The sequence below is a fragment of the Scatophagus argus genome, chromosome 14 (assembly GCF_020382885.2).
Source record: "Scatophagus argus isolate fScaArg1 chromosome 14, fScaArg1.pri, whole genome shotgun sequence".
NCBI classification, from domain to species: Eukaryota; Metazoa; Chordata; class Actinopteri; family Scatophagidae; genus Scatophagus; species Scatophagus argus.
Genome location: NC_058506.1, coordinates 13,895,339 through 13,920,642, shown reverse-complemented (window position 1 = coordinate 13,920,642; position 25,304 = coordinate 13,895,339). Strand labels below are relative to the sequence as shown.

Here is a 25,304-nt window from a genome sequence, read left to right as displayed (position 1 = left end):
CATGCACATGCGCAGTAGCATTATCCCAAGCTGCTATTCGTGTTCCCACCTGTAGAGTGAGTAGGAATAGGAGTCACAACAAAAAATCTTCTGGAAAGTCCTCCTAACTGCAAGCTAACAAGCCAACTAAAGCACGTAGCTAGCGATAACATTTCAACAGTGGATTCCAAGTGATATTTTAAAGAATTGTATTAGTTTCAAAGTAATCTCGTCCGAGATAACTACTCATTATGGAGATTTACAACTCTTTGTACAACTTGTTGTGGTCCGTTTTCGTGGCTTAGCTGGAAAGCTAACGATATCTAGTAATATCAGTTAGCTTAGCATTGGTCTTCCCATCAAAAAGCCCTGCCTCTTCTCAGCCTTGTTTAACGGCAGAAGTTTGTAACTTTACTCGCTGGTAAAGGGGCTCATATATTACTCGTTTCAGCTGCGTGTTGTCTTTGGCAAAGAAGTGACAGTTAAGCGTAGGTAATGTGTTTTTCTGTAAAACACTAACTTCTTACCGCTTGTTAAGTGTTAGGGAATTACCACGTCCAATAACAGTTAGCGTTAACTGTTATAATGTACCTTTTTGATTATTATCTCTATCCATTTTATCTTTTGTAATATGTCCTGTCTTGTCTTGAAAGTAGTTATGCTTTTACAGTACTTAGGTTGTTTTTTTTCTACAGGTTTCTGTGACAGCAACACCCACAAAATGTCTATCCTAGGATTAAAGAAGAAACAGCCAAAGACTTTCAAAGTCAAAGTTATCACCATGGATGCTGAAATGGAGTTCAGTTGTGAGGTATGGATTTATTTTGTCAACCTTTTAGCCCTAAAAGATGCTTCCTCTATCTCTTTATGGATCAGCTTATTATTTTTCCAAACAGTAGTGCAGCCATGTATGTGTTTGTATGTACTATAACCATTAATTGATAAAACACATGAAATTAGCAATCTCACATTTATGGATAGGCATGCAAAAATCACCTGAAATATACATATTAATTAATAATTGTTCGGCACATGTCATGGTGTGCCGACGTTGCAGTGGACTTATTTATCAGGTTTTTCATATAACCATTCATTGTTGTTATCTAAGACATACCAACTTGAAGATGTCATCTAACTTCTTTGGGAGAGCATCAGTCAGGGTTTCCCAGAGGAAATCGTTTAGTAGATGATGTAAGCTGCCCAGATCCTGACCCATCTCATAAAACAGCTTTTCTAAACAGCCACACATATTAAATATGTGACTACATGATATAGTATTTCTGCTTTTCCCCCTGAATGTTAGTAATTTTTTCTAATAAAGTGTATGCATTTTTATATGAAATATTAATGAATATGGTCTGTCTCACCTGAAATACAGTTGTAAATAAGTTGCATTAAGATTTTGCCATTAAATTTTAAGTACGAAGAGAGCAGGAGTTAATATTTTGGTTGCTTTGGCTAGTTTTTGGGAACAAGGGATGTAAACCAGCATATTTTCAGTACTTAGCTCACTGGTCTTTTGATCACTCACTGTTTTTTTGTTGTTTTTTTTCACAGGTGAAGTGGAAAGGTAAAGACCTGTTTGACCTGGTGTGTCGCACTGTTGGTTTGAGGGAGACCTGGTTCTTTGGACTCAGATACACAGTAAAGGACACCTATGCCTGGCTGAAACCAGAGAAAAAGGTGAGTGAAAGTTATTAAAATAGGAGTGTTGTCACTGGGATGCTACCCTTTCAGGTGATTTCGACTTTCAAACCTTTTTAATATCCAAAACACTTCCATGTAACTGAGGTTATGATGGCGTTTTTGTCAACAGTCTGTCAGCTGTGGATGATAATGTGCGTTTACTTTTAGCACTTTAGCATAACGAGCTCCGTACGGTTTTCAAAACAAAGCCAGTGACCTGATGAAGAGATTAACAGCGGGCAGAGTGGCTGAAGAAGAAGCATGTTCTGCTTGTTTGGCATTTTGATAAGTTGGTCACACGGTCTCAGTTTTGTTGCAGTCAGTTATATAATGCGGTGTGTTGGTATCTAATTGTGCTGATCATGACGTGACATTGCGGCTTGAGTGAGAGCCTGATCTAAGAAACACATTACTGTGCACCTTTCCTCTGTGTTTCTTCTACTTTTATTTATGGTATTGTATTGTATTGTATTTTATGTGCTCACCAGGTCTTAGACCAGGAAGTTCCAAAGGACTCTCCGATAACATTCCATTTCCTGGCTAAATTCTTTCCAGAAAAAGTAGAAGAAGAGCTTGTACAAGAAATAACTCAGCACCTCTTCTTCTTACAGGTAATTCAGCCAGTAGTATTCTTTGGCCTGATCTTTTTTGTCTACTTTTTTGGTGGTTTTATTTTTATAAATAAGTAGAATTCATCTCTGTGTGTTAGAAAACTGAATGAAAAGCTTTTGCTTTATTCAATACATGTTCTACATGTCCTCAAACTCTTGTGTAGGTGAAAAAACAGATATTAGATGAAGAGATATTCTGTTCCCCTGAAGCCTCTGTTCTGTTGGCATCATATGCTGTCCAAGCCAAGGTAAGAAGTACATGTATTCAAGGTTAATGCCTGCCTGATTCTAATGTTGTCCAAAGTATCAATACTTTGTTAAAACTATATGATGTGCAGATTCGATGGTGTTGAAAGTACCCAAGCTATTAAAAACAGATCTGCAGTCAGTTTTCCAACACAGCACTGCAGAGATATTAACATTATTACAGGTGTGTTGGTGCTGGATGTGTTCACTGACTTTGTCTAAACCATCACGACTAGTAGTGATCACCAGTAGTTTGTATTGATTTTTCTGATATCTTACCTGTATGCCAAAACATTTTGCCCTTTAAATTCTACCTGAAATTCACAGTTAATGATTTATCTAAAATACAATTCAGAGTAAAAGTTTTGATCAGTTTTATTCAAAGAAGCTCTCACAGAGGGAGCTCATTCATGAGACCAATGAATAAAAAAAATATATTTTTCCTTTTTGGGGATTAATTATTGTCCTCAAAAGAAGGGCAACTTATATACAAAGCAGATCCTTATGATAGTGAATAAATCTTGTGTTTTATTTTCAGTGACACATATGCATCTTTATGCTACTGTACAGCATTAATGTTTCACATTTTTTTCTCTCAATCTCAATCACAGTATGGGGACTATGACCCAAACTTTCACAAGCCGGGATTTCTTGCACAAGATGAGCTTTTGCCAAAAAGAGTAAGTATATTGTACAGTACTGTACATTTGAAATAATGAGAGGTTCATGTATTGTAATCACTAACAGCAGTTAGATAATGTTTTTGTACTTGTGTGTGCATGTATGTTTTTCCTTCGACCCTGTGCCTGTATTTCAGGTGTTGATGCAGTACCAAATGACAGCTGACATGTGGGAGGAGAAGATCACAGCTTGGTACGCAGAGCACCGAGGCATTGCCAGGTAAGACTGACCCAGGACATGTGAAGAGAAATTAACACCTTTACAAAAGTTCTAGTCCTCGATTGTGTGGTTGAAGCATTATTATTATATCATGGTTCGGATATCCTTATTTTTACACTGTTCGTGCAGGGATGAGGCTGAGATGGAGTACTTAAAAATTGCTCAGGACCTTGACATGTATGGTGTCAGCTACTTTGCCATTACTGTGAGTGTAAATTACTGTGCCATGATGTTTTGTAAATTTTGCATGGTATTGTGAAAAATACAACCTTCAACATTACTGTCATGTTGGTTTACATCTCTGTTTTATACATCACATTGACAGCAAAACAAGAGAGACACAGACCTTTTACTTGGAGTGGATGCTCAGGGTCTTCACATCTACAGCCCAAACAGCAAACTCAATCCTAACAAGTCCTTTCCATGGAGCGGGATTCGCAACATCTCTTACAGCGAAAAAGAGGTAAATACAAGCAGTGAACTGTCTTCTGATATTTTGATTCAATCAGGACATTCTACATTTTTGCTAGGAAGGGGAAAATGGGTGCAACATCTTTTTAAATACACATCCAGTGTTTTCATGCCAAAACATAGAACTGTTTGTGAAACCTGTAACCTTTCAGGATAAAATTTTCACTCTGACCAGTTAGTTGTTGAGAACTATTGTCAATAGTTCAGAAAAACTGAACTTTCCCAATGTTCCAGTTCACAATCAAACCCCTGGAAAAGAAGAAAGATGTTTTCAAGTTCTACTCATCTCAACTGCGTGTCAACAAGCTGGTTGGTTTACCTCTTTGTTTGTGTAAATGTTCAACTATAACCAAGTTCTGTGAGAGTTGTATGAATGAAGATATCAATGGTGTGTCTCTCCTCTGTCTCTAGATCCTGCAGTTGTGCATTGGGAACCACGATCTGTTCATGAGGAGGAGGAAGGTGGACTCAATTGAAGTGCAGCAGATGAAGGCTCAAGCTAAAGAGGAGAAGGCCCGCAAGAAGGTCAGCGCTCTACTGGTCATCTCCACTGGTCAGCTCCACTGGAGACATGAGAGTAACACATTTGATTTAGATATACAGTGGGCATACATATGGGAGCTGCAGCCATTTTTTTATTTGGTCATGGTTGGTTGTTTTTCACTTTATCTGGGTTTCTTGGCGTTCATCTAGATGGAGCGTCAAATTCTGGCACGGGAAAAACAGATGAGGGAAGAAGCAGAACGGGCAAAGGAGGAGATGGAACGAAGGATTTTCCAGCTGCAGGATGAAGCACGACTGGCCAATGAGGCACTGGTGAGAGGTTCATCGTTGTCATGAGATAATTTTTTAGTTCTCTGTACTTTGGGGGGTGGGCATCTGTTTGGGCAGTAAGCTTGAACATTCAAACACGGTGGTAATTAATTATGTTTTAGAGCCTGATTTCATCATATGAATCCCTAGATTCATCCACAAATCTCGTACCCTTAAATCTTAAATCTTACACTAAACACGAACAATTAAAAAACGTTTTTTAACTGTTACAAGCTGCGATCCGAGGAGACAGCAGACCTGCTGGCCGAGAAGGCCCAGATTGCTGAGGAGGAGGCCAAGCTGTTGGCCCACAAGGCTGCAGAAGCAGAGCAGGAGAGGCAGAGGTTGGAGGTCACTGCCTTGAAGACCAAGGAGGAGAAAAGACTGATGGAGCAGAAGATGAGGGAGGCAGAGCAGCTGGCTGTCAAACTGGTGGAGCAGTCTGAGAGGAGGTCTGGATTCACCTTGGCGGGTGTCACATTTGTTTTACTTCACTTACAGCGTTTCTGTATACATTACGTTTATCATATGTTTCGTTTAATTTGATTTCCACACAAATCAAATTACAGTGTCCAGTAAGTTTGCAGTGAATAAATGAAGTACTTTTAATGACAGTACTGAATGTTTCATGTGAGACTGCAAGGGTCCACGATGATCTGCCAGATCCAGGGAAACTTGTTGTACAGTAAAGGAGAATTCCACTTTGGCATTGTACTGAAACATTCTAAGACTCACGATGGACAGTTACTATCAGAGATATTGTGTTTTGGTTATTAGCATTTTGCTATTAATACTGCATGCTTATAACATGATTTACTGTCTTTCATCAACCTCTGGTTCCAGGTTGAAGGAGGCAGATCACCTGAAGCAGGACCTGACTGAGGCAAAGGATGCTGAGCGGCGAGCCAAACAGAAGCTGTTGGAGATCACCAAAACAACTTACCCTGTACTGTGATGATGATACTGTTTCCTGTGTGCTCTCTGTGACACTTTTGGGTCTTTTTGGTGAACGAATGAATCCAGTTTAATTTTTTTGCGCAGGTTTTTATTCAGGTTATTACTGTTTGTTCAGAGAAATAAAACAGAAAAAAAAGAAAATATGGGGCAGGAATGCTATGTCCACTGCCACAACAAATATTTCTAAATGTTTTATAATAGAATGGATTTAAATGGGAAGGAATAGTTTGGTGTCATTTTGTCTTAAATTGTCAAATAATAATTACGTTATTATATAGAACTTGTCCTGCTGATAGTGTCCATTATGTTAAGCTTTGAGTTTTTTACCACTGTGAGTGAAAATATGCTTTATTGAGTGTGATGACTTTCTTGGCATCCGCTTGTCGTTCTTCCAGCTCATAGCAGCCTACTCTGCTCCCCCGGCTCCTCCTGCTCCTCCTGAAGCTCCTGACTTTGGCTATGAATCGGCATCTACGTGTCTCGACTTCAAGGACTCCGACATGAAAAGGCTGTCTATGGAGATCGAGAGAGAGAGGTGAGTTTAAATCCCCTGCAGTGATACTTTAGGAAGACAAGTTGAGATCTGCTTACTTACATCTTGCCGTGTATTATTGCAGACTGGAATACATGGAGAAGAGCAAACACCTGCAGGACCAGCTGAAGGAGCTGAAGACTGAGATCGAGTCTCTGAAGCTGGAGGAGCAGCAGCAGCAGCAGCAGCAACAACAACAGCAGCAGCAGCAGCAGCAGCAGCAGCAGCAGCAGACAGGCATCTACAACCTCCGCAGTGAGGCGAGGGGATACGTCCAGGAGCCTGTCTACATACCTCACAGCAATGTACGTATGATCGTGTCACATGATCATCTTCTTAGTATTTTTATTGTTACTGGTATTATTAGTCTGAGTGATGCTCACCTGCTGTTAGTCAGAATGAATAATACAGTAAATTAATCAGTGAATTATGTCCGACAATCCAAATTTTTTCTATTGTTTCATAATGAGCTTGTGTAGACCACAGCCAGCTGATTGCATAGCAGCGTTGGACTTCCTAATTGAATTAATCAAAGCATGATGTTAACTGCAGTGCCAAACATATTTGTCCCAAACAGAAATAAGGAAAAATAAAGTTCTTGAAGTGTAAGCATATTCCTCTGTGCTTTAATGTACAGATATTTGGCTTTATGTTGAACAACACAACAATAAAAGCTCAGGCAGTTTCCACATGCATAGAAATGCTGGCAAGCCAAATGATCTTGTTTCTGAGTAGCCTAACTTATCTCGAAGATCACAACATTGAGTGTGGTAGGACCTCCTAGAAGATTTAATTACATCAGCAGTGATGTTTACATCACTGTGTACATACTTACTGTCTTTGAGTGTTTAATCACATCTTAAATGTTCATTTTTCTTTACGATGATTTCAGCCACCTGTGCTGCTCTCTCAAACTACTAAATCTTGTCTTGTTTTGCAGCGAAACTCTGCCTACATGTCTCAGATGGCCTTTTTTGAAGAAGTGTGATTCTAGTTAAGCAAGTTGAGGACGGACGGCACCAACTGTTGTGACTCAGAGCTTTCTCGAAATGTTCGGTTAAGTTTTTAACAGACTGACGCATACGTACTCCATGACTGTGTGTGTCGGAAAGATTTTAAATCTTTTCGCAACAACAACAAACAGCCGCTCGCTGTTTTTTCTGCTTACACGGGCTGTCATGCAGGTTGTACCTCCTGCCATACTAAAGCACCTTCGTTATGTCTTTCATATGTAATAAACACATTAACATGTGTTAACACTGATTCAGGATATGGTGCTGAAGACGGACGTACAAACGAGTTTCAATTTGCTGGTGTATTTTGACGGTCGGATAAAGAATGATGCCTTATTGAAAACTTCACGTTAAAGCCTTAACATCATTTTAGGACAGGGATTAAGGTCAGTTTTTTTGGGTTTCTGTTTCTGTTTTTGGAAATTATGAAAAGTTATAAATAACTTTAAGATTTTTAAATATAGACGCTTTTCGTCATTTTCTTTCAAACGAGTTAAGTGTTCTTCAAAATTGGCTTAAAATGGTTTGTTAAAGAAACTACCGAAGATACCTGAATTCTGATTACATTTCACAAGCTATTATTTAATGTAGCGTTAAACATTAGAAATTCACTGAAGATTGATCGTTGATGTATGATGTGGACGATAAAAAAACAAAAACAAAAAACGACAAGCAGACGTGTGCAGGGACACTTTGCTGAACATGTTAAATGCAGTGTTTGATCTTTGTTGTGGTCTCTGGTGTTCATTAACTGCCTTTACCGCTAGCAGCACACAGGTGACTTTATTGTTTCAAGTGCCTCAGTGTTATATTTAATAGTAACGTGGTACACAGTTACAAGCTTGAGCTCTGTCGTTTTAAATTTTTATGTTTTGTACTAGTCTGTTGATGTGCCTTTAACTTTATTTTTTACTCTTATGATCTGAGTTACTAAGGTTTTATTTGGTATCATTGTGCTCATGCGTTTAAGCATTAGGGTTACTTAAGTTTGGGGCTGATGTCATACCCTGACTGATTTGCAGAGCAGCAGATTGACGTCTTGTGCAGTCTCTTTTAGTGCAACTTCTTCTCAGGGTTAGTGTTGGAGACAATCACTGCAGGTAGAATCTCATTGTTTTTTCTTCCCTGAGATGTACGTTATAGTATCTATCAATGCCGACCTTTTTAAACAAGTTATTTTCATTCAAACTGCATAAGTTCAGTAGTATTTTTTTATTATTATTATTCTACTTAAATCCTAAAGGGAGAGGCTGGATGCCACATTTAAAGCCGGAGATTCCCATAGAAATGTTCTTTTTTCATTGCGGCGTTGCCTAAGCGCTTCAGTTTGCATCTTAGACCTAATTTATTTGTGCTGTAAATCCTTCAGTAACTTCACCATACATACTTTCTTGAGGTTTATCACTGTGGGGGACTTGTAATTTAATGTTTACTTTATGATTCTATAATTTTTCCTGCCAAATTCAAGCCCTGTGTTGGAAAATATTTTTACATCTGGAATAATGTTACACCATGTGGGATTAGGTTCACTCTAACAGTATTTCTGTTTTGCCTGGTGTTTGTGCAGACTAAGGAATTGTCTCATTGATAATTATAGGATTGTTCTTCCTAATGTGTCAGTGAAATGCAGTCACATTAACTACAGAGTGAACACCCACATCAGGGCCACACAATCCTCTAAATGTGTAATTTTAATAAAACAACATTCTTAAAAATTCGTTATCTGCATTTGAATCAGTCAAAATACTTGCAAATACTCCCATGTCTGATAGACTGATGGTGGCTATGACTTTTGATGAAAAAAGATACATCATGCCCAGCAATATTTGAGATTTGGACAAGGAGGGATGGTGCAAAATGCCATGTTAGACTTTTTACAGATGAGTCCATGCCATTCATAGTTATTATATCACTGTAGACCTGTCTAAAGGTGATTTCCTTCTAAATTTTTCAGGCTTGCTCAGTTGTGCATAGGATCTGCTATCATTCAGGACTGAAAATTAAAATTTAGAGAAGGTAACAAGTGACTTCAGGCACATTCATTTTTAACTTAAATTTCACGATGTTGCTATTTAGTGGAGCCATTTAGTGGAGATTATCCTGCATTAAAATCAGTTTCTGCAGAGCACACATTTTTTCTTGAGCAAATTTGAAGATAAGTTTTTCTAATGTTGAAATTATTTCAGACCAAAAAAGTTTCTTTGTATGGGAACCGAACCTTTTTGCTCTTAGTGTGACACAGACCTACAGAGATACATACACTTATGGGAGTTCATGTCAAATAAATAAGAGTCACAGGAATTCTGATGAGGTATTGATCGATTGTGAAAAAAGTACATTTTTATATTTGATTGTTTAATGGCAAATTTAGTCTACAAAAATGTAAAGTTAATAAAAATATCATTGAAATACTATAAAATACCCCTGATCAAAGTTCAACAGTCTGAATGATGTTTTTATTTGTCCCAGCTGAGTTGAAGTATTTTGGTTACCACCAGAGGGCTCACTAGAACATATATTGACATTTTCAAGGCTTCTGTGGTTTAAATGAATGTTTTGTGAGATTAAAAAAAAAAAAAAATCATAATATAAAATGTAAAAGATTTTTACAGAGTTCTGACAGAGGACAGTTTCTGTATTAATTTTTGATATATCAGAGAGAGTGAAAGAAAGCGTAAGACAGTGAAGAGCTGACTCAGCTAACACACTAAAAGGACTTAGCATTAGGATGAGTGTGTTTGTATTAGTAAACATGGAGTATGCTCAGTTATGAGTACATGAGGGTTTTTTTTTTTTTTAGTGAAAGTTTTCCTCCTATATCAGCTTTTTTTCACAGAGATCATATTGAGTCAGCTAAGGCCTTGATTCAAACTGTCCAACAAAAGCACTTGTTACCTGTGTGAAGATGTGTAACTGCACGGTGAGGGTTCTCGGTTTCCTGTTGTTGGGGTCAGGGGTTCAGGCGGAGAGTGGAGGCCTTGGTGAGGCTGGTGAGCTCAGCGAGTTTCAGAAGACAACTCCAAGAGGTGCAGCTGAGGAATCGACCGAGCAGACCGCCAAGCAAACCATCCCTGACGTCTGGTTGGAGGTGAGGACGCTGAGAGACATGGAGGACAGCGAGAGCCAGGTGGATGACCTGAAGGCTGAGCTGTTGGTCACCAAGCTGCAGGAAGAGAATTCTGGTACGGACTGGTTATTCATCCTGTTGGGTGTTGATGAGGTTTTACTTTTACAGTGTGAGGTGTTCAAGGATAAAGCTTTAGAAATCAATATGCTATTGATAGGATCATTTAAATTATTTTTTAGAAATTCATTGACGCGTTCAACAAAAATCAAACCTTATCTGTTTCTCAGTCCAAGCCACCAAACTGATAACTTTGGAAACTAGGCTGGCTGCAACTGAGAGCGAAACAAGTGACCTAGAAAAAGAGAATGCAGGTATTTCACTGACAAACATGATGGTTTAAAAAGTTTTGTTGCTTGTTATTGTCTGGATTGTTATTTCAACCTGCTGGATATGTACATGTTTCGTAGTAATTGTTTCAGATAATTTAAAAAGGTAAAAACATCTAAAGAAGTGTTGATTTTTTTTTATTTATTTTTTTTAGAAATTTGATCAAAAACTAAATTGGTTTTACAAGATTTGGACCTGATGATGACAGTTAAAAGATCACCAAAGTGAATACGATTCAAATTTTAAGGTGATCTATCCAAAGTTTGAGACTGTTCACTCAAAACTGTCAACCTCATGATGGTGCACAGAGGAAAAGTTCGGGGGAGGGGGGATCACTAGAGTCAGTAGGATTCATCCTTTGGCGACTGTGTTGTGTGTTTAAAATTTAATGTCAGTCCTAAAATAACTTGTGAGATATTTTAGTCTGGACCAGCAGTGAACCGACGGACAGACTGATGTTCCTAGAGACATTCCTTAGCTACTTGCAATAAGTACTGAGCTACATGTAGAAAGGAACAGTCTCAACATTTGCTAATCATATTTTGACTAATAGCACTCTGGCCTCTCTTTCCATAAAAGAAAAATTAATAAAAAAAAACCCAAAACTTAAGAATCTGTGTAATCTTAACCAAATGTTAGCTGCACATCTCAGATGAAGAATCATTTGCATGAATCTTCTTTAAGAGTCATATTTTTTTGCTCTTTTACACAGCTCTGAGTTGTGCAGGAAATGTTGGACCATACAACACAGACCTCATCCTGAAATACTGCAAGGTCTTCACCAACATCGGCAATGCCTACAATCCAGCAACAGGTAACATACTGCCCCTCACATGAGTACGTGTGGTCAAGTAAATCTGCACAAATCAGTTCTTTCTATGTAGGTGTGTTCACAGCCCCAGTCAAAGGGCTTTACAGCCTTCAGTTCGCTGTGTGCAGTCACTGTGCAGGTCATGTGGGAGTTCATGTATAAAAGAATAAGCAAAGGATTATGTTTAATATGAAGAGGGTTTTGAGTATATCAGAACTGTGCTGTCTTACAGGAGATGAAACTCTCCTGGTTCTCTCATCACACTTTTCTGTCTATGATGATGTAAATAATCTCAGCTCCTTCAGCGGCTCCCTTCTCTCCCCGCTGTGAGGAAGTTGTTCAGGCCATTGTGTGATTTATTTGTCACAAACCCTGTTGTCACTGAGACATAATGTGATTTTGAATCTGACTTCCCCCTTGTGTCACGTGAAAACAACATTTGAATAAATCAACAATTCATTCATGCACCGTCCATGCAATGAAACACATGACATGAGAGAAGCAAGTCTGGTGAAAACAGGTTAGTCCTACAGAACTGCCATCTGGTGTACTGGGAGTTTTCCTAGTGGGCCTTTTGACAAATGGGGCTGATGAAATGCAAAATATACATATTTTTACATAACCTCAGTGCCTGCTTAAATAAAAATGAGAAGTGTGGCTGACTGGCCTAGGCAAGTGAGCCTCTGGCCATCTGTCAGCCTCTCGCTCCCAGCCAGTTTTGGTTAGGGTTAGATGAAATATTTGGATAGATACTGTAGTGGAGCTAGATGGGCCAAAAAAAAAAAAGTTAGAGAGAAAGTCAAGGTGGTGCTGCAAAGTGGAGAGATAAGAGGCCGAAGTGCCGTGGCCAAGTGTTTTAGAATAATAAATTATTCATTTGGCGAAGAGGCTTTAGGGATAAGATAAGCAGGGTTTGAGCTTGACTTCCTGGCTACTTTGCTGTATTGGATGCATTTTGCTGAAACATGTTCAGCCTTTCGTAATGTCAGTGCACTCGTTAGTACAACATGTTTCCTGAGCAGTCGCAGTCAGAATGGCGCAAGACATTTAAAAAAGACTAAAAGGTTGACTTGCTGCAGCAAACTCTGCTCTACTGCATGAAAAAATCCCATTCTTGTGGAAAACCTTCCCAGTAGAAGCTGTTATAGCTGCAAAGCTGTCTGTGCATTTTGAATGCAATGAAGTCCCTGTTGGTGTCAAGGTCAAGTGTCTCAATACTTTTGTAGATATAGTGTAAGCATCTAACCAGATTGTGCAAAGAGTAAGAAATGTGCATATATATATATATGTATATGTATATATGTGACTGCAGTTTCAAACACAGAATAAAAGGGTTAGTGTGAATGAACCCCTCAGGCCCTGGCAGTATTTTGCACATGGACTGTCCAACACTACACTATGACATTATAAAGAAATGAAGTAGAACTGGGTCAACATCAAATGACTACTGCTTGGAAACACTTTACCCAATTGGCAGATTTTGGTTGTCCTTTCCTTAGTGTCTTCTAACTTTTGTTTATTTTTAACGTGTGGAGGGAAAAAAAAGCTAAAATGAAGGCGAGGTATGTGCTCCAGAACAACAACAACAACAAAAACATTTCCCTGCTATAAAATATCTTTAAGGGCCTTTTCCTGCATGAACTGTCTCAATGGCAATGATGGATCTGCCAGGATGAGATTATGATTACACACAAAAAAGGATTTTTCTAAGAACTAAAAGAAGAGAGATAAGTGGATGAGGGAGAGGGCTTCCCTCACAGGGACTCATCACAGCATGATGTCCAGCAGCCACAGGAATATCAGATTTGGGAGAATGAGTATCATTCACAGAGTTCATTCTGCCTAGAGATGGGTTTGCTATGTCTTTATCTATGGAAACCCTGAGACTGTTTCTCCCATCTGTTTTAGCTGCAATCTGTCCCATGGCATTTGGCACACAGATTAGAGTAATAGGAGAGAAGGGGCAGGGGTACATTTAGAGACTGTGAATTGCATTCTAGCCAGCGCTGAGTGGACAGGAAGGGCTACAACGACATAAAGGAGTGAAATCACGTCCTACACAGAGAGAAGAAGAGAATAGGCCTTTGAAGGGGTTTTGCTGTGAAGGCATTTAAAGGAGTGAAATAATTGGATGCTGGAGGCCTCGTCTCAGCAAAAGCAAGAATGCAAACCTCATTCTTTCCATGAGTGTGAGACATGTGGAGGAGGTAAAGTCGGGTGACAGGGGGTTGTCATCAAGGAAAATCGCTACCAAGGGGTTTTAATACCTTTTCTCTCACACTACGCAGTCAATATAAACAGAATTAGGGCATTTTTTTTTTCTAGTGCAATTGTACTGTATCTTGGGAAGAAGCCAAGTAATCCAGGTACCACGGGCTCTACACACTGTATTGCTCCTTCAGTGATATTGATCCTTTCATGGCTACTCTGCTCCGTTGCAGATGAAAGCAAGCTGCTTCCCTGCTTGGTATCACCCCGGTGAACTTGGCGACGGATGAATGAATGCCTGAGAAAGAAATGGAGGCAGAACGGTTGAATGTAATCCCAAGTCTTACTCCCATCCTGCTCTTGCCACAATTGGACTGTGGTTTAGAGAACAATAGGACAAGGACTGGACAGACTTATCCTCATTCATCCTCATTCAGTTTATGGTAATAGACTTGAGATGAGTTTAGGTATGTTTCATTCAAATGTGTCACAGAAAATCTATTCTGATTTAGTAGTGAAGCTTAAACCGAAGTCCAAGCTACTGGAAGTATCCCAGTTTTTACTTTGTCATCCCCCAAAATTCAATATTTCCCAAATGAATGTTCAGAAGTCATATAGTACAGAACAGATGTTAGTATACTGAAGTAAAGAGTGGTTCTGGTTACTGTGCACCATTGGTGACTGTATTTAGATTTACAATCAGAAGTCTACAATAAGGTTTAGATCAGAGTCCTGTTTTGTAAGGATTTGGAGAAATAGTTCCAATATTCTAGGAAATATTTTATTCACCTTCTTTCCAAGACAAGAAAATCAAAACCACTGCCGTGTCTGTGCATTTAGTATATTGCTGAAGAATTAGATAATTAGCTCAATGAAAACACTGAAGACAGGGGGAAACAGCTAGCCTGGCCCACAACCCAAGAGATGTGTGAAACAGTCTACACTCCCTTGTGAGGATGATTTTACACTTGCAGTTGCTGTTCTTTCAGCTTGTGTCATATGCACATACTTGGTTTCCAGCAATGTTCAAACCCAGAAAAATCTGCTGTTTGTTCAGTTTAATGGTACATTCCATCTTGTCGCTGTTACTTCAGAAAGTAAGTCAATATTTCATCGTATGAGACGGCTTTTCATCGTCAATGGTGGTTGTTTGACAATGAAGACAACAACTCCTGTGATTCCATGTTACTCATGTCTTTTGTTTCATTTTTGTAGAGAGATCGTTAACTGCAGAAACAAAGTAATGTTCAGTGAACATCCCTACAAAAGCAAATCAGCATTAGCTTTTCAGAGGCATTTGATGTGAGGTCATTACAAATTTTGGCGGACACAAATTTCCATATTTCAACTATTAGGGCTGACATAACCCCCCCATTACTCAGAGATTACACACTTGTGTGAGAGAGCGTGTTTGCATATGCTAGAACTGTCTGTGTCTTTGTGTGTGTGTGTGTGTGTGTGTGTGTGCGCCTCACATCAGTCATCTTGTCAAGTCATCTTGTGCCGATGGGAATCCTCTAATCTGTCAAAATCTGTCAACACTTGGCTGCATGGGACAAATGACAGATGCAGACTGGCTGTTTTATATCTACAGGGCTTGTTCCAGTGTAGTCCATATGTGTGCAACTGTGTGTGTGTGTGTGTGTGTGTGTTACATCTTCTGTCTTTGTTGAGTCAAGCCCATATATGGGTACTGTTTTGTTACTGTAATCACCATGCAGCCTCAGACGGGACTAACCAGGCAGCAATATGAGAACTTCATTTTTCATTGTATATCCTTTCCATTTGACTTGACGCAGTGACACTTACTAACAGGAGGAAGAGATATGCTTTTATTTTGATTCAAACGGGCCGTTAGAGCCTTTTTGGTGCAACTCACAGCCAGTAGCTTCTTTAGCTGATAAACTTTGTCAATGAGATGCAAATCCATGCAGCACTGAGGAAGGAAAAAGCCAGGAGAGCTGGGCTACTGCACACACACACACACACACACACACACACACACACACACACACACACACACACACACAGACACGCAAATGGTCATGTTTCCATCTCCTCAGAAGACTACATTGGCTTACATTCATTTCCTGAAGACTGACACCAAATCTAATCTTATCCCAAGCCTTCACCCTAAAATGTAATGCTTTATATTGTGGGGACTTGAGTTTTGTCCCCAAAAGAAAGGCGAGCCCTCAATGTGAATGTGTAAACAGATTTATTTCCCTGCACAACATGAGTACACACACAGAGAACATTAAAGCCTAACTTTCCCGTTCAAATGCTTCAAACATACATGTTTTTCCCTAGACACTGCATGGTAAAAACATCTCTCTTTTCGATCAGTCACTGACTGATGCCCTCACCACCGCTGTCAGCTGCAGCACGTCAGACCCGTCTGGGCATCCCGAGCACAAACTCAATCAAGCCAATCATCCTCACAAAATCTAATCACTCTGCAATGTAGGTATTCCATGTGGGGCTTTATTCAATAACAGAAGAATTATATCCATTTCAGCTTTAGGATATATCATGACCAAACATTTTCAGTTGACTCAGTTGGACTGAAGTAAATAGGATTTAGTTTGTTAATGTTATTATCACAATCAATGGTAAATGTTATATCTAGAGATTCTTTTATACTGATGAGGAGAATCCGGGAGAGAGTGAGAGTCACAGAAACAGAATAAATTACCTATTTTGAAAAGAAAACATTTTCAAACATGTGTCTAACGGTTGCCATTTTCTCTGCATTAAACGAGAACCTCTGTTTTCATGCAGAATTTTTATCAAATGACCTGTAATATCAGTGAGTATAAAAACATTTTGTTATTTTCTTTCTTTCCTTTACCTGTTGTTGAATTGTCACTAATACTGAGCTCAGACTAGACGGTGTATTTTAAGATAGTGACTGTGTCAGGTTAGGCCATCATAGATGCATGAATACTTGTCATGACTCAGCCAAAATACACTGCAGACTTCGTGCTGGACACCAATAGGTGATCGGTAAAATGACAGGAACTGACTTTACTGTCACACCTGATAGCACCAGCATCAAATATGTATGTACTCATGGCTGTATGAATTAAAGTGAGCCTGGAGCAATTTATCGTCACTCGGTGGTGAAGGTGGGTTCAGTCATTCCCTTCTCTGTGGGACATAATGTGCATATAATAATGCTGAAGAGTGATCTGTGCACCTTTGGGTCTATGGAACATAAACTACTGTGGAAGCTGTCCAACTTGGAGAGAATAGGTTAAAAAAAAAATCTTTAGTTTTTGATATTTTGAGGCATCCCAGGTGCTGCACTGTCCTTCTACCTGGAGCAAAGTTTCTGCCTAAATGTAGCACAAAATTTTAACAGTAAGTTTTCAAGCAATCAACAAAAGGAAATACTGATTTATTTGTGTCAACTACTTGCACTGGTCTGAGTGCATCAAGATAGTCTTTGGCATTAAATCTCCACTCTGGTGCCATTAAACTGTTGCAGAAGAAGAAGAAGCAACAAGATGACATCCCGATATGCAGTAAGACTCTGGATTTACTGCATGTAAACTTTAAGACCCATGACAGGATAAAACTAGCAACTGTCCTGCCCAACTTTCATCTCTGTTTCCGATGTATTTCCATACTTATTAGGCTGACATCAGGTAGTCTGATCCCAGCATTAGCCTCCTATCCCTCTGGGGAAACACCTGGCTGATCCATCCTAAGCTGCCATCAAAGCCACAGCAACATACTTACGGCTAGTCATCTTACATAAGCCTGGGATGGGAAGAGTCACGCAAGACGAGCCATGTGGTCACATCACCGCTCAGTGATTGGAGTTAGAGGTCACGTTTTGCTTTGCTTCGCAGATCTGGTGAAGGTGTCGGCTGTGTCAAATTAGATATTGATCTAAATTTTGTGTGCGAGCTCATTTGTGGGCACTCTTCTTTTTCCGTACTTCCAATAATCTATTTATCTAAAAACTTTAAGCATCTGTTAATTGCAGATCAATTCTTTAGACTCTTTTTCGATATCAGGTTCCCCAGCATTTAGTTATTAGCCAGCATATTTAATGTCCTCTCCTTTACTCAAGTGTGTGTGTGTGTGTGTGTACGTGTGTGTGTCATGCATTTAACAAATATTAGTGGATCGATTCTCATTTGTGTGGACAGTCCCTGAATGTGAAGGTTGAGTTTTCCTTTATCTGCTGCACAGCTCACCAGCATAAGGTGACGCTGATAATGTGAGGAAGGATCAATAGGACACGATACTGTCAAACCAGGAGCTAATGAGGCATCTCCACACTCACAGCTTCATGTGTGTGTGTACTGATATCATTCTGAATGCATTTTGTGCAAGGAGAGACAAACAAAACAGTTTTTACTGTAAGTTAGATAGACTAGACTAGATAGAAAGACTTCAGTTTCTTTTCAATAGAAGTTATCTTCCTTTTCACCACTTTTGTAAATTTCATTGAAATCATAAATGTCTTTTTCCTTACTGATATCCTGTAATGATTTCTTATTGTGCTAACTGTGTCCATTTTTAAAATCTATTTTACTCTCTTTACAATTTCAGCAGTAAAATACACATATGGACTTTTACTACTCTCTCTGTTCTTAGGCGCAATGATCCGCAACATTTTGTTTATGACCATTCAGACATGATTATCAGGCTTCCTTATTTCTTTAAAGAGCTGTGATTCAAATGGTGAAAGATATTTTCATGGTCTGTATCACAATGGGTCATGCTTTATTTGTTTTATCCTCTTGAATGGTGATTCAAAGCAGCTTATAATCAATATTTCTACTCTATCAGTTTGTCAAGTGACAAAGTAAAAAGAAGCCACCGGGTAAAGAACGTACATGGAATTAATATCTGAATCTGCATCTCCTTTTGTCTTTGCACAGCTTCATGGTGAGTTTCAGCTCATTGTTTGGGTGTCTTGCCCACAGATTTACTGTTTTGGTTCACTCTCGTTGCATCTTTTTGACAAAGAAGTTCTTGAAAACCCACAGCACTGGAGAGCAGGCAGACACAAGTACCCACTAACTGGTGAACATAGCAGAGAATTTAGCAGTTAAAGAGCCGAAGAGGAGTAGGTGGAGACCAAACATGGAGCTAAAAGAGAGTTAATATTGGACTTCCATTCTCCAGCAGATGCCAGCTGGATAAGCAACATTTTCCATGTCCACTTTGTAAGGCAATATATCAGAAAAAAATAAAACCAGACCACTTGTCTTCTCTTCTTCTAAATTGTCTTCTGTAGCTGTATTTACAAATATTAAGTTCCACATACTCTGAGGCACTTACATTAATGGAATCATCTGGAGGAGCCAACCTGAGGCACTCCATGAGCTCCAGCTCCGCCACCACTGTGTCAAACTCTCAGTTGTTTTGGTTACAAATATGATTTGGCATGAATAAAGACAATTTGGAGGAGATGACTCAGCAGAGGAAACTGCACACAGTAGAATGATTGATGTCTGCACAGAACAACAAGCTGCAGCTCTGGCCCTTGTTGTTGTTGTCGAAGCCTGGCGTCTGTGAAGAAATTTACCATGTTTTTTTTGTGCATTTGGGCTGTTAGAGGACATCATCTAAAGCTTGTTTTTATTCTTGGTTTGAGAACTTGAGAATAATTGGGTTCTAAAGGTGCTTTTCTGCACGTCACAGTTTTCAAAACATATGGAAAGTGTAGAGGGAAAATACATTTCAGGTTGCAGTTTTTTTTTATCTGATATTAGATTCAACTGAGGGAGTGAGAGCAAGAGTGTGTGTGTGTTTTGGCTCAACCTTCTAAATCCTCAGGCTGTTCATCTCATCATCTGAGATTTGGCAGCTTCTCCCTTTTTGTGTATGTATATTTAGATAATAAAATGTGTGTGTGTGCGTATGTGTGTTAATATGTGCTGGAAGTTTCACTATTCCTTCTCTCACACACACTGGCAGTCTCCCCCTGCTCCTCTGTCGTGTCCTACTTCCTCACTGATCATGTGACCAACTAGCAGTGATTTTGATTAAGTGGGAGAACCGCAGGACCAACGGTGCTGCAGGGCACTACAGGACCCAGGATGCCAAGGGGCACCTCTCTGTTTTCCTTGCTCCCTAGAGAATCCTCATGTCAGTAATTAGCGAGTACTGGCTCTGGTCTCTGTCTCGGTCTCTGTCTCTCTCTCTCTCTCTCTCTCTCTGTCTCTCCATCTCTCTCGCTGGATCTTTGTTTGCATGCGTAAGAGAGAATATTTGAGACGAGCTGTTCAGTCTTTACCTCCAGTTGTTGCTCATTTGTATGTTAAACGCTTGGAGTCTAATAAGAAGATCTCTGTCTAATCATGCTAGATCCCCCCCATTACAGATGTACCTCTGTCCTTTCTTTTTATGGGATTCTTGCAGAGCGATTTCACAAGAGAGTTCAGTGTCTTATTGAACTGTGCTTTGGTGCAACTTATGACTCCCAAGGAATTCAGCACCTCCGTGCAGGGCTTGAAACGATGACCCTTAAATCACAGAACGATCTCTGTTGGTCTGCAGCCTCATCACTGCAAATGCAACAATCCCTCTTCATATCCACTTTCACATCATCTTTCAAACACACACATCTGAAGCAGGACTGTAACAGGTCTAACACACTATAGAAACTTAATGACTCATAACCTGGGGCTTCCCATTGCCTGAATGTTTAAGAACCTGTTTAGGACTTTGGTCCCAGGCTCTGCCTTGTGTCTCTACTGTGTTTTATTTGTGGGACTGACAAAAATGCTGATAAAATTTGAAATCCTTTTAACTTTACACATAGTGATTTTCAAATGTCAGTATCACTAGATCAACAGAAAGACTCCGCCTGCAGTAGGTAGGAGGTGGACAGAATATAACAGAGATTAAAGGAGACTGGCTCCAGACCAGCTTCCATCCTGCTCACCGTCTCTCCAGTGCCCAGACTGTCCCTCAAGATGGGTTCATCAGCAGCTGCCTGTCCTGCTCTCTCTCTGCTCTGTACCATCAGTCCATTGTAAAAATTAAATTAAATTGTACTAAGATGTACTGTGCCCATAGCTACTGAGAGAGAGCCTACAGCAAAGGTGAAATTTAAATGTTCAGTAACTTTGTTTAAAAAAAGCAATGAGTGTAGTTTCAATTCACTAACAGTAGTTACATCAAAGCATATTGTAAACACATGGATAAGAAAAAAAGCCAGTGATGCTTTTGATTCAAAAGTTTTGTTTTCTGTTGAAATATGACAACTACGACTATTGAAAATCCCCCAGAGCTGCTGATGCAAATGCCTTCACCTAAGCTTTACATGTAGAGCCTCAGAACAGAACACGGAGGTTGTGCTGGGATGCTGCCATAATCAATGTTGGTACCAGGATAAATGCGACTCTGAGCTGGGAATCACTTGAAAGAACTAGTCATGCTCAGTTGTCTCTTTCTGCGTAATAAGACTAATAGAGTCATTATCTGTTTTTTTTGCTCACAGGAGCACTGCAATTAACAAGTGAGTTAAAGCAAGAGTTGTTCACTAACTCTTATTTAGTTACTCTACAGTTGGCTGCCATGTTAATGGAGAGCACCTCTCCATATTAAGTATGTCCTTCATCCTTCCGTCCTTGCACTGCTGTGGTCCTGAATTATATTATATGTACCTCCACTTACATAAATGGTGCATGGCAAACATACAAAGCCTTTTACATGTACCACCAACAACAACAATGCAAACACAGAGGACACATTTGTTCCAGTTCCAGTTGTTTTATATTTTAAGTCCAAACATTTCATTCACTCAAACTCAATCGTATCCACACTCTTATCATTTCCCAGTCCTTTCCCCCATTATATCGTTGGCTAACACTCTTCGTTTCAGGACAAAGCTAGTAAGCAGACAAAGACAGCGGAAATGAAAAGGAAAAGCAGTTTAGACACAACCCTCATTATTCCCATTCTCCAGCAACATCATAATTGCAGAAAAACCTTGCTTTCTCTTCTTCCTCACATGCTCCATTTAAGTCCAGACCCGTGAAAAGAACAAGTGATTGATGTCTCTCTCACTTTCTCTCACTCTCTTCCCCCCCTCATCGTTTCATTCATCCAAGCAGTCTTTCATGTTCTTTGTGCGTCTGCCCCACATGAAAAGAGCAAATGAATATTACAGAAAAAGAGGTAAAATTCAGCAAGCAGAGTGAAGCTCCTTGTAAACCTTACTGAGTGACACAGAGTGCCCTTTAATTGTTCATTAGAAGTCTTGCTTCCCACATGTCTTTGATCTTGTTGCAGAATCAATACTGTGAGCAGGCACACATGAATGCATACTGATATGCACGTGCACACACTCCCAAACAAGTGCACACACACACGCACACTGATATTCACAGCAAATCGATTCGGAACATTCAATCTTCTCGTGGCAGAGTGTTTCTAGCTGCTGCAAAGAGTTTCTCAGTGTTTAGTTTGACTTTCACAACGATTCAATCCAAGAAAAAAAATGTTACTTTGTCGACGCACTGATGCACGTCAGCTGCGGTGTATGTCGATGTGTTTGATGTGCGTGTGTGAGTGCTGCTGATGTAACACAGAGATGTTATCTTTTCTATCCCGCTCTGTTGCTTGTTGTGGTTTTTTTTTTTTTTTAACTCTCCAGGACGGTTAGAGGACTTATCGTAGAGCTGCCACACATGAGACCGACGGACATACCGGTGTCTGATTGGCTGGTCCATATCAAGGTGAGCTTGTCCCTGAACGCCTACCGCACCGCGTTCATGTGTCAGTGTCCGTGACCAGCTGAGCAGCAGGATGTCGAGCATGTGGTGATTACGTGAGCTCGTCCCTCTTTCATGTGCTAATGGGAAGATTTGACATCTCATTCCCAGCAGCATTAAATTCATATACTGTTTTCTTGGCAAATCAAACTAGAAAATAATTAATAAACAAAATCACATGGACTGGCCATCTTAAATATAGCATTTACTTTAATTTTCTGATATCACTGAGGGACACAAAATTGTTGAAACGTCTCAGCAAAGTGCTCAAATTTGCTGTTTGATTGCACGTAAAAGGAGTGTGTATGTGTGTGTTTACGAGCATCTGTGCATGTTTACCAGCAGAATGAATGGTACATGTATGTTTGTTCACTCCTGACAAACCTTCTCACAGATGGTGATGTGCAAGAGCTGGCCAAGTTCAGTGTCAGCAGAGGCACGCGCAAAAGCATTGTACGTGTTTACTTGGATTTCATTTTTTCTTGGAGTACTACAGTACAAACGTTTAGCATAAGGAGACTTCCTGATCAGACGTGACTGGAGCTAAGATGTTGGTAATTGAGGAGTGTCTTGTTTGGTAGAGGCAGAGACCAATAAAAGTGGTGTTACAAAGACATCATTGACAGCTAGAGTGGAGAGTTTATTATGGGGCATTAAACTGGCAACAGATAGCGACCTTTGCCCACAGTTCTAGTTCAAACAAGGGCAAATATCATCATTTTACCTATTTCCTTGTCCCTGGCTTGACTCTATTATTATCCTCTTCATATGTGCAAGTGTGTGTGTGTGTGTGTGTGTGTGAGAGAGAGAGAGAGAGAGAGAGAGAAAGAGGTCACACCTGCTTGATGCTGCTGGTCCACGCTTTACTTATTAGTATTAATGAATGACACACTAACCGCATCCCATTCATTATCTCGGTCTCTTTATATTCATTTCAGTTCAAAGAGACATTGTTATTCAGTAAACATGAAGCAAAACAGATGACAGGGAACAAATAAACACTTAATACTGTATAATAAGTAATGACTACAAGAAAGGATAAAAACACGTTAGAGGTTGGGCCAAAGCATATAAATAATAAAATAAAAAATATGGACATGCTGACTTTCTTAAAGCTGCGATAATCAGTATTTTTGGAGTAAAAATGGATGGACCAAGTGACTGTGTGTAATGTTAAAGGTGCCCCTAGTGACACAGAGAATTGTCACATGACTGTACAGTTCCATAGAGCTTTTTATTGTCTTAAAGGTAATTGTTTTGGTTTAACAGCCAGCATCATTACTGTTCTAAATCACTCCCATGGGACCTGACGTTCTGTTGTTTTGCAAAAACAAGCGCACTACACTGATAGAGTTAAAAGTAAAATAAACACTTGAGTTAGAGTGCAACAGAATTTCCTGAAAAAACAAGACCTGAGTTGCAAGTAATGTGAGAAATTAAACTCTCTACTTTGCCATCTTTCTCCTTCAGGCTGTGCCAGTGAGCATGACTAGTTAAATGTACATCGTTAGCTTGACAGAAAGCAAAAGCAGCTGTAGTTTTGAAGCATGATGTACTGGGTGTATATATATTATTAAACTTATTAGCATTAACACAACAGAGGCACTGACTGCCTTCTGTCAGCTCAGTGTCAGCACAGCGCTCTGATGTACTGACTTCACAGCCAGAAGCCACTGCATTGTGTGCTGGTTACAGACGTCTGTAAATGTTAGCTGCCGGCACTATCACAATATCTGCCCCACCAGACACTGATTGGTACGTTCACAACAATCCATAAAAGTGTTTGTTATGCTCTGTGCCTCTGCTCGTCTAAGAAAAAAGGAAAAAAAAAAAACAACAACAACATTGGAAGAAGCGAAGGCGAAAAGTTAGTTTAATGTGAGAAAAGACATGTATGGTGTGAGAGTCGGTGTTGCCAACGTGAGGACTTTTTCACTCGATTTAGCAACTTTTCACATCCACTTAGCAACTTTATTTCTAAAAAACGACTGCTTCTGCAGGAGTGGGAGTTCTATGGTTAGGCTGACACTCACTCTGAGACTGTGTAATACTATAGACCATATAAATACAATATACAGTTCATTTATAGCTTCTTTCTTACTCGGATCTCTGGATTAGGATGTTCCTAAAGCTTGTACATATTTGAATTGTTATTCTGATCTTCTCGATCCCTTTGCAGCTTTTTAAAAGTTTTTTTATTTTGCATACAGGCTACATGTCCTTGTCCTGCATGTACCTGTCTAACATGTCCGTGTAGTGAGTTTTTGGGATTATTTTGCCTATTTCAATGGCTTAAGTTGTCTTCTCCCTCGCTGACACAACTACTTGTGAAAATGAATGTGTAACGATATGGAAATTGGTGTATCATGTCATCAGGTAACTTCTAATCACTTTTGGAAAGGAGTTGGCAACAATGGTGGGAGTGTGAACGCTTGGTGGCCCTACAGGAGGATGTAGCTAAACAGGCTAATATTTCTCTCCGAAATTGGTGAGTAAATATTGGATTTCATCAGGTGGACAGAAACATGACTCCAAGTTAATGCTGATGTTGCTCTGTTGGGTGTTTTCTGACACATTCACCAAAACAGTTGTGTCAGTGTTGTGTTTACAGCTTGTTCTGTGGCCCTCAGGTTGGTGGACAAATATTTTAATGCTGCTTTAAGAGATTTTATAAATTGAAAGACACAAATTTGTAGAAGTAAATCCTGCTTGGTCCTTCTTGACTGTCATGGTGGCAAATCTCCTATCCAGCATATTTTATTTTGCGAGGTTGTTACTCTCTGCCTGACTATCTCTGGCTTTCTTTGTATTCTGTTCTCGGTCGATGACGTTTGCTCTGTACAGCTCCTCTCTGGGCCAGCAGAAAACCCCCAAACCAT

The 25,304-nt window shown here is 39.6% G+C and overlaps 1 protein-coding gene across 4 annotated transcripts; it reads left to right on the top strand.

Annotated features, from left to right (window-relative positions):
- The first annotated feature begins 41 nt into the window (after positions 1–41).
- Positions 42–7,580, top strand: nf2b (NF2, moesin-ezrin-radixin like (MERLIN) tumor suppressor b). Of its 4 annotated transcripts, none has more exons than XM_046410221.1 (17): positions 45–467; positions 675–790; positions 1,537–1,662; positions 2,154–2,276; positions 2,441–2,524; positions 3,134–3,202; positions 3,340–3,422; positions 3,552–3,627; positions 3,748–3,885; positions 4,128–4,202; positions 4,305–4,418; positions 4,587–4,709; positions 4,941–5,158; positions 5,550–5,652; positions 6,059–6,198; positions 6,281–6,500; positions 7,136–7,580. In XM_046410221.1, the coding sequence occupies exons 2-17, from the start codon at positions 701–703 to the stop codon at positions 7,181–7,183; spliced, it is 1,830 nt and encodes a 609-aa protein (XP_046266177.1). In that variant the 5' UTR covers positions 45–467; positions 675–700; the 3' UTR covers positions 7,184–7,580. The 4 variants fall into 4 exon arrangements, with proteins under 4 accessions (XP_046266179.1, XP_046266177.1, XP_046266175.1 ...); XM_046410219.1 differs by having other exon boundaries at positions 45–471; XM_046410222.1 differs by having other exon boundaries at positions 51–131.
- Positions 7,581–25,304: the final 17,724 nt, after the last annotated feature.

Excerpts from the sequence above, each read along its gene's own strand:
- nf2b (XM_046410221.1), top strand. The coding sequence starts at position 701 with ATGTCTATCCTAGGATTAAAGAAGAAACAGCCAAAGACTTTCAAAGTC. Across the intron at positions 791-1,536 it reads AAATGGAGTTCAGTTGTGAG|GTGAAGTGGAAAGGTAAAGA; the intron begins GTATGGATTTAT and ends TTTTTTTCACAG. Across the intron at positions 1,663-2,153 it reads GGCTGAAACCAGAGAAAAAG|GTCTTAGACCAGGAAGTTCC; the intron begins GTGAGTGAAAGT and ends TGTGCTCACCAG.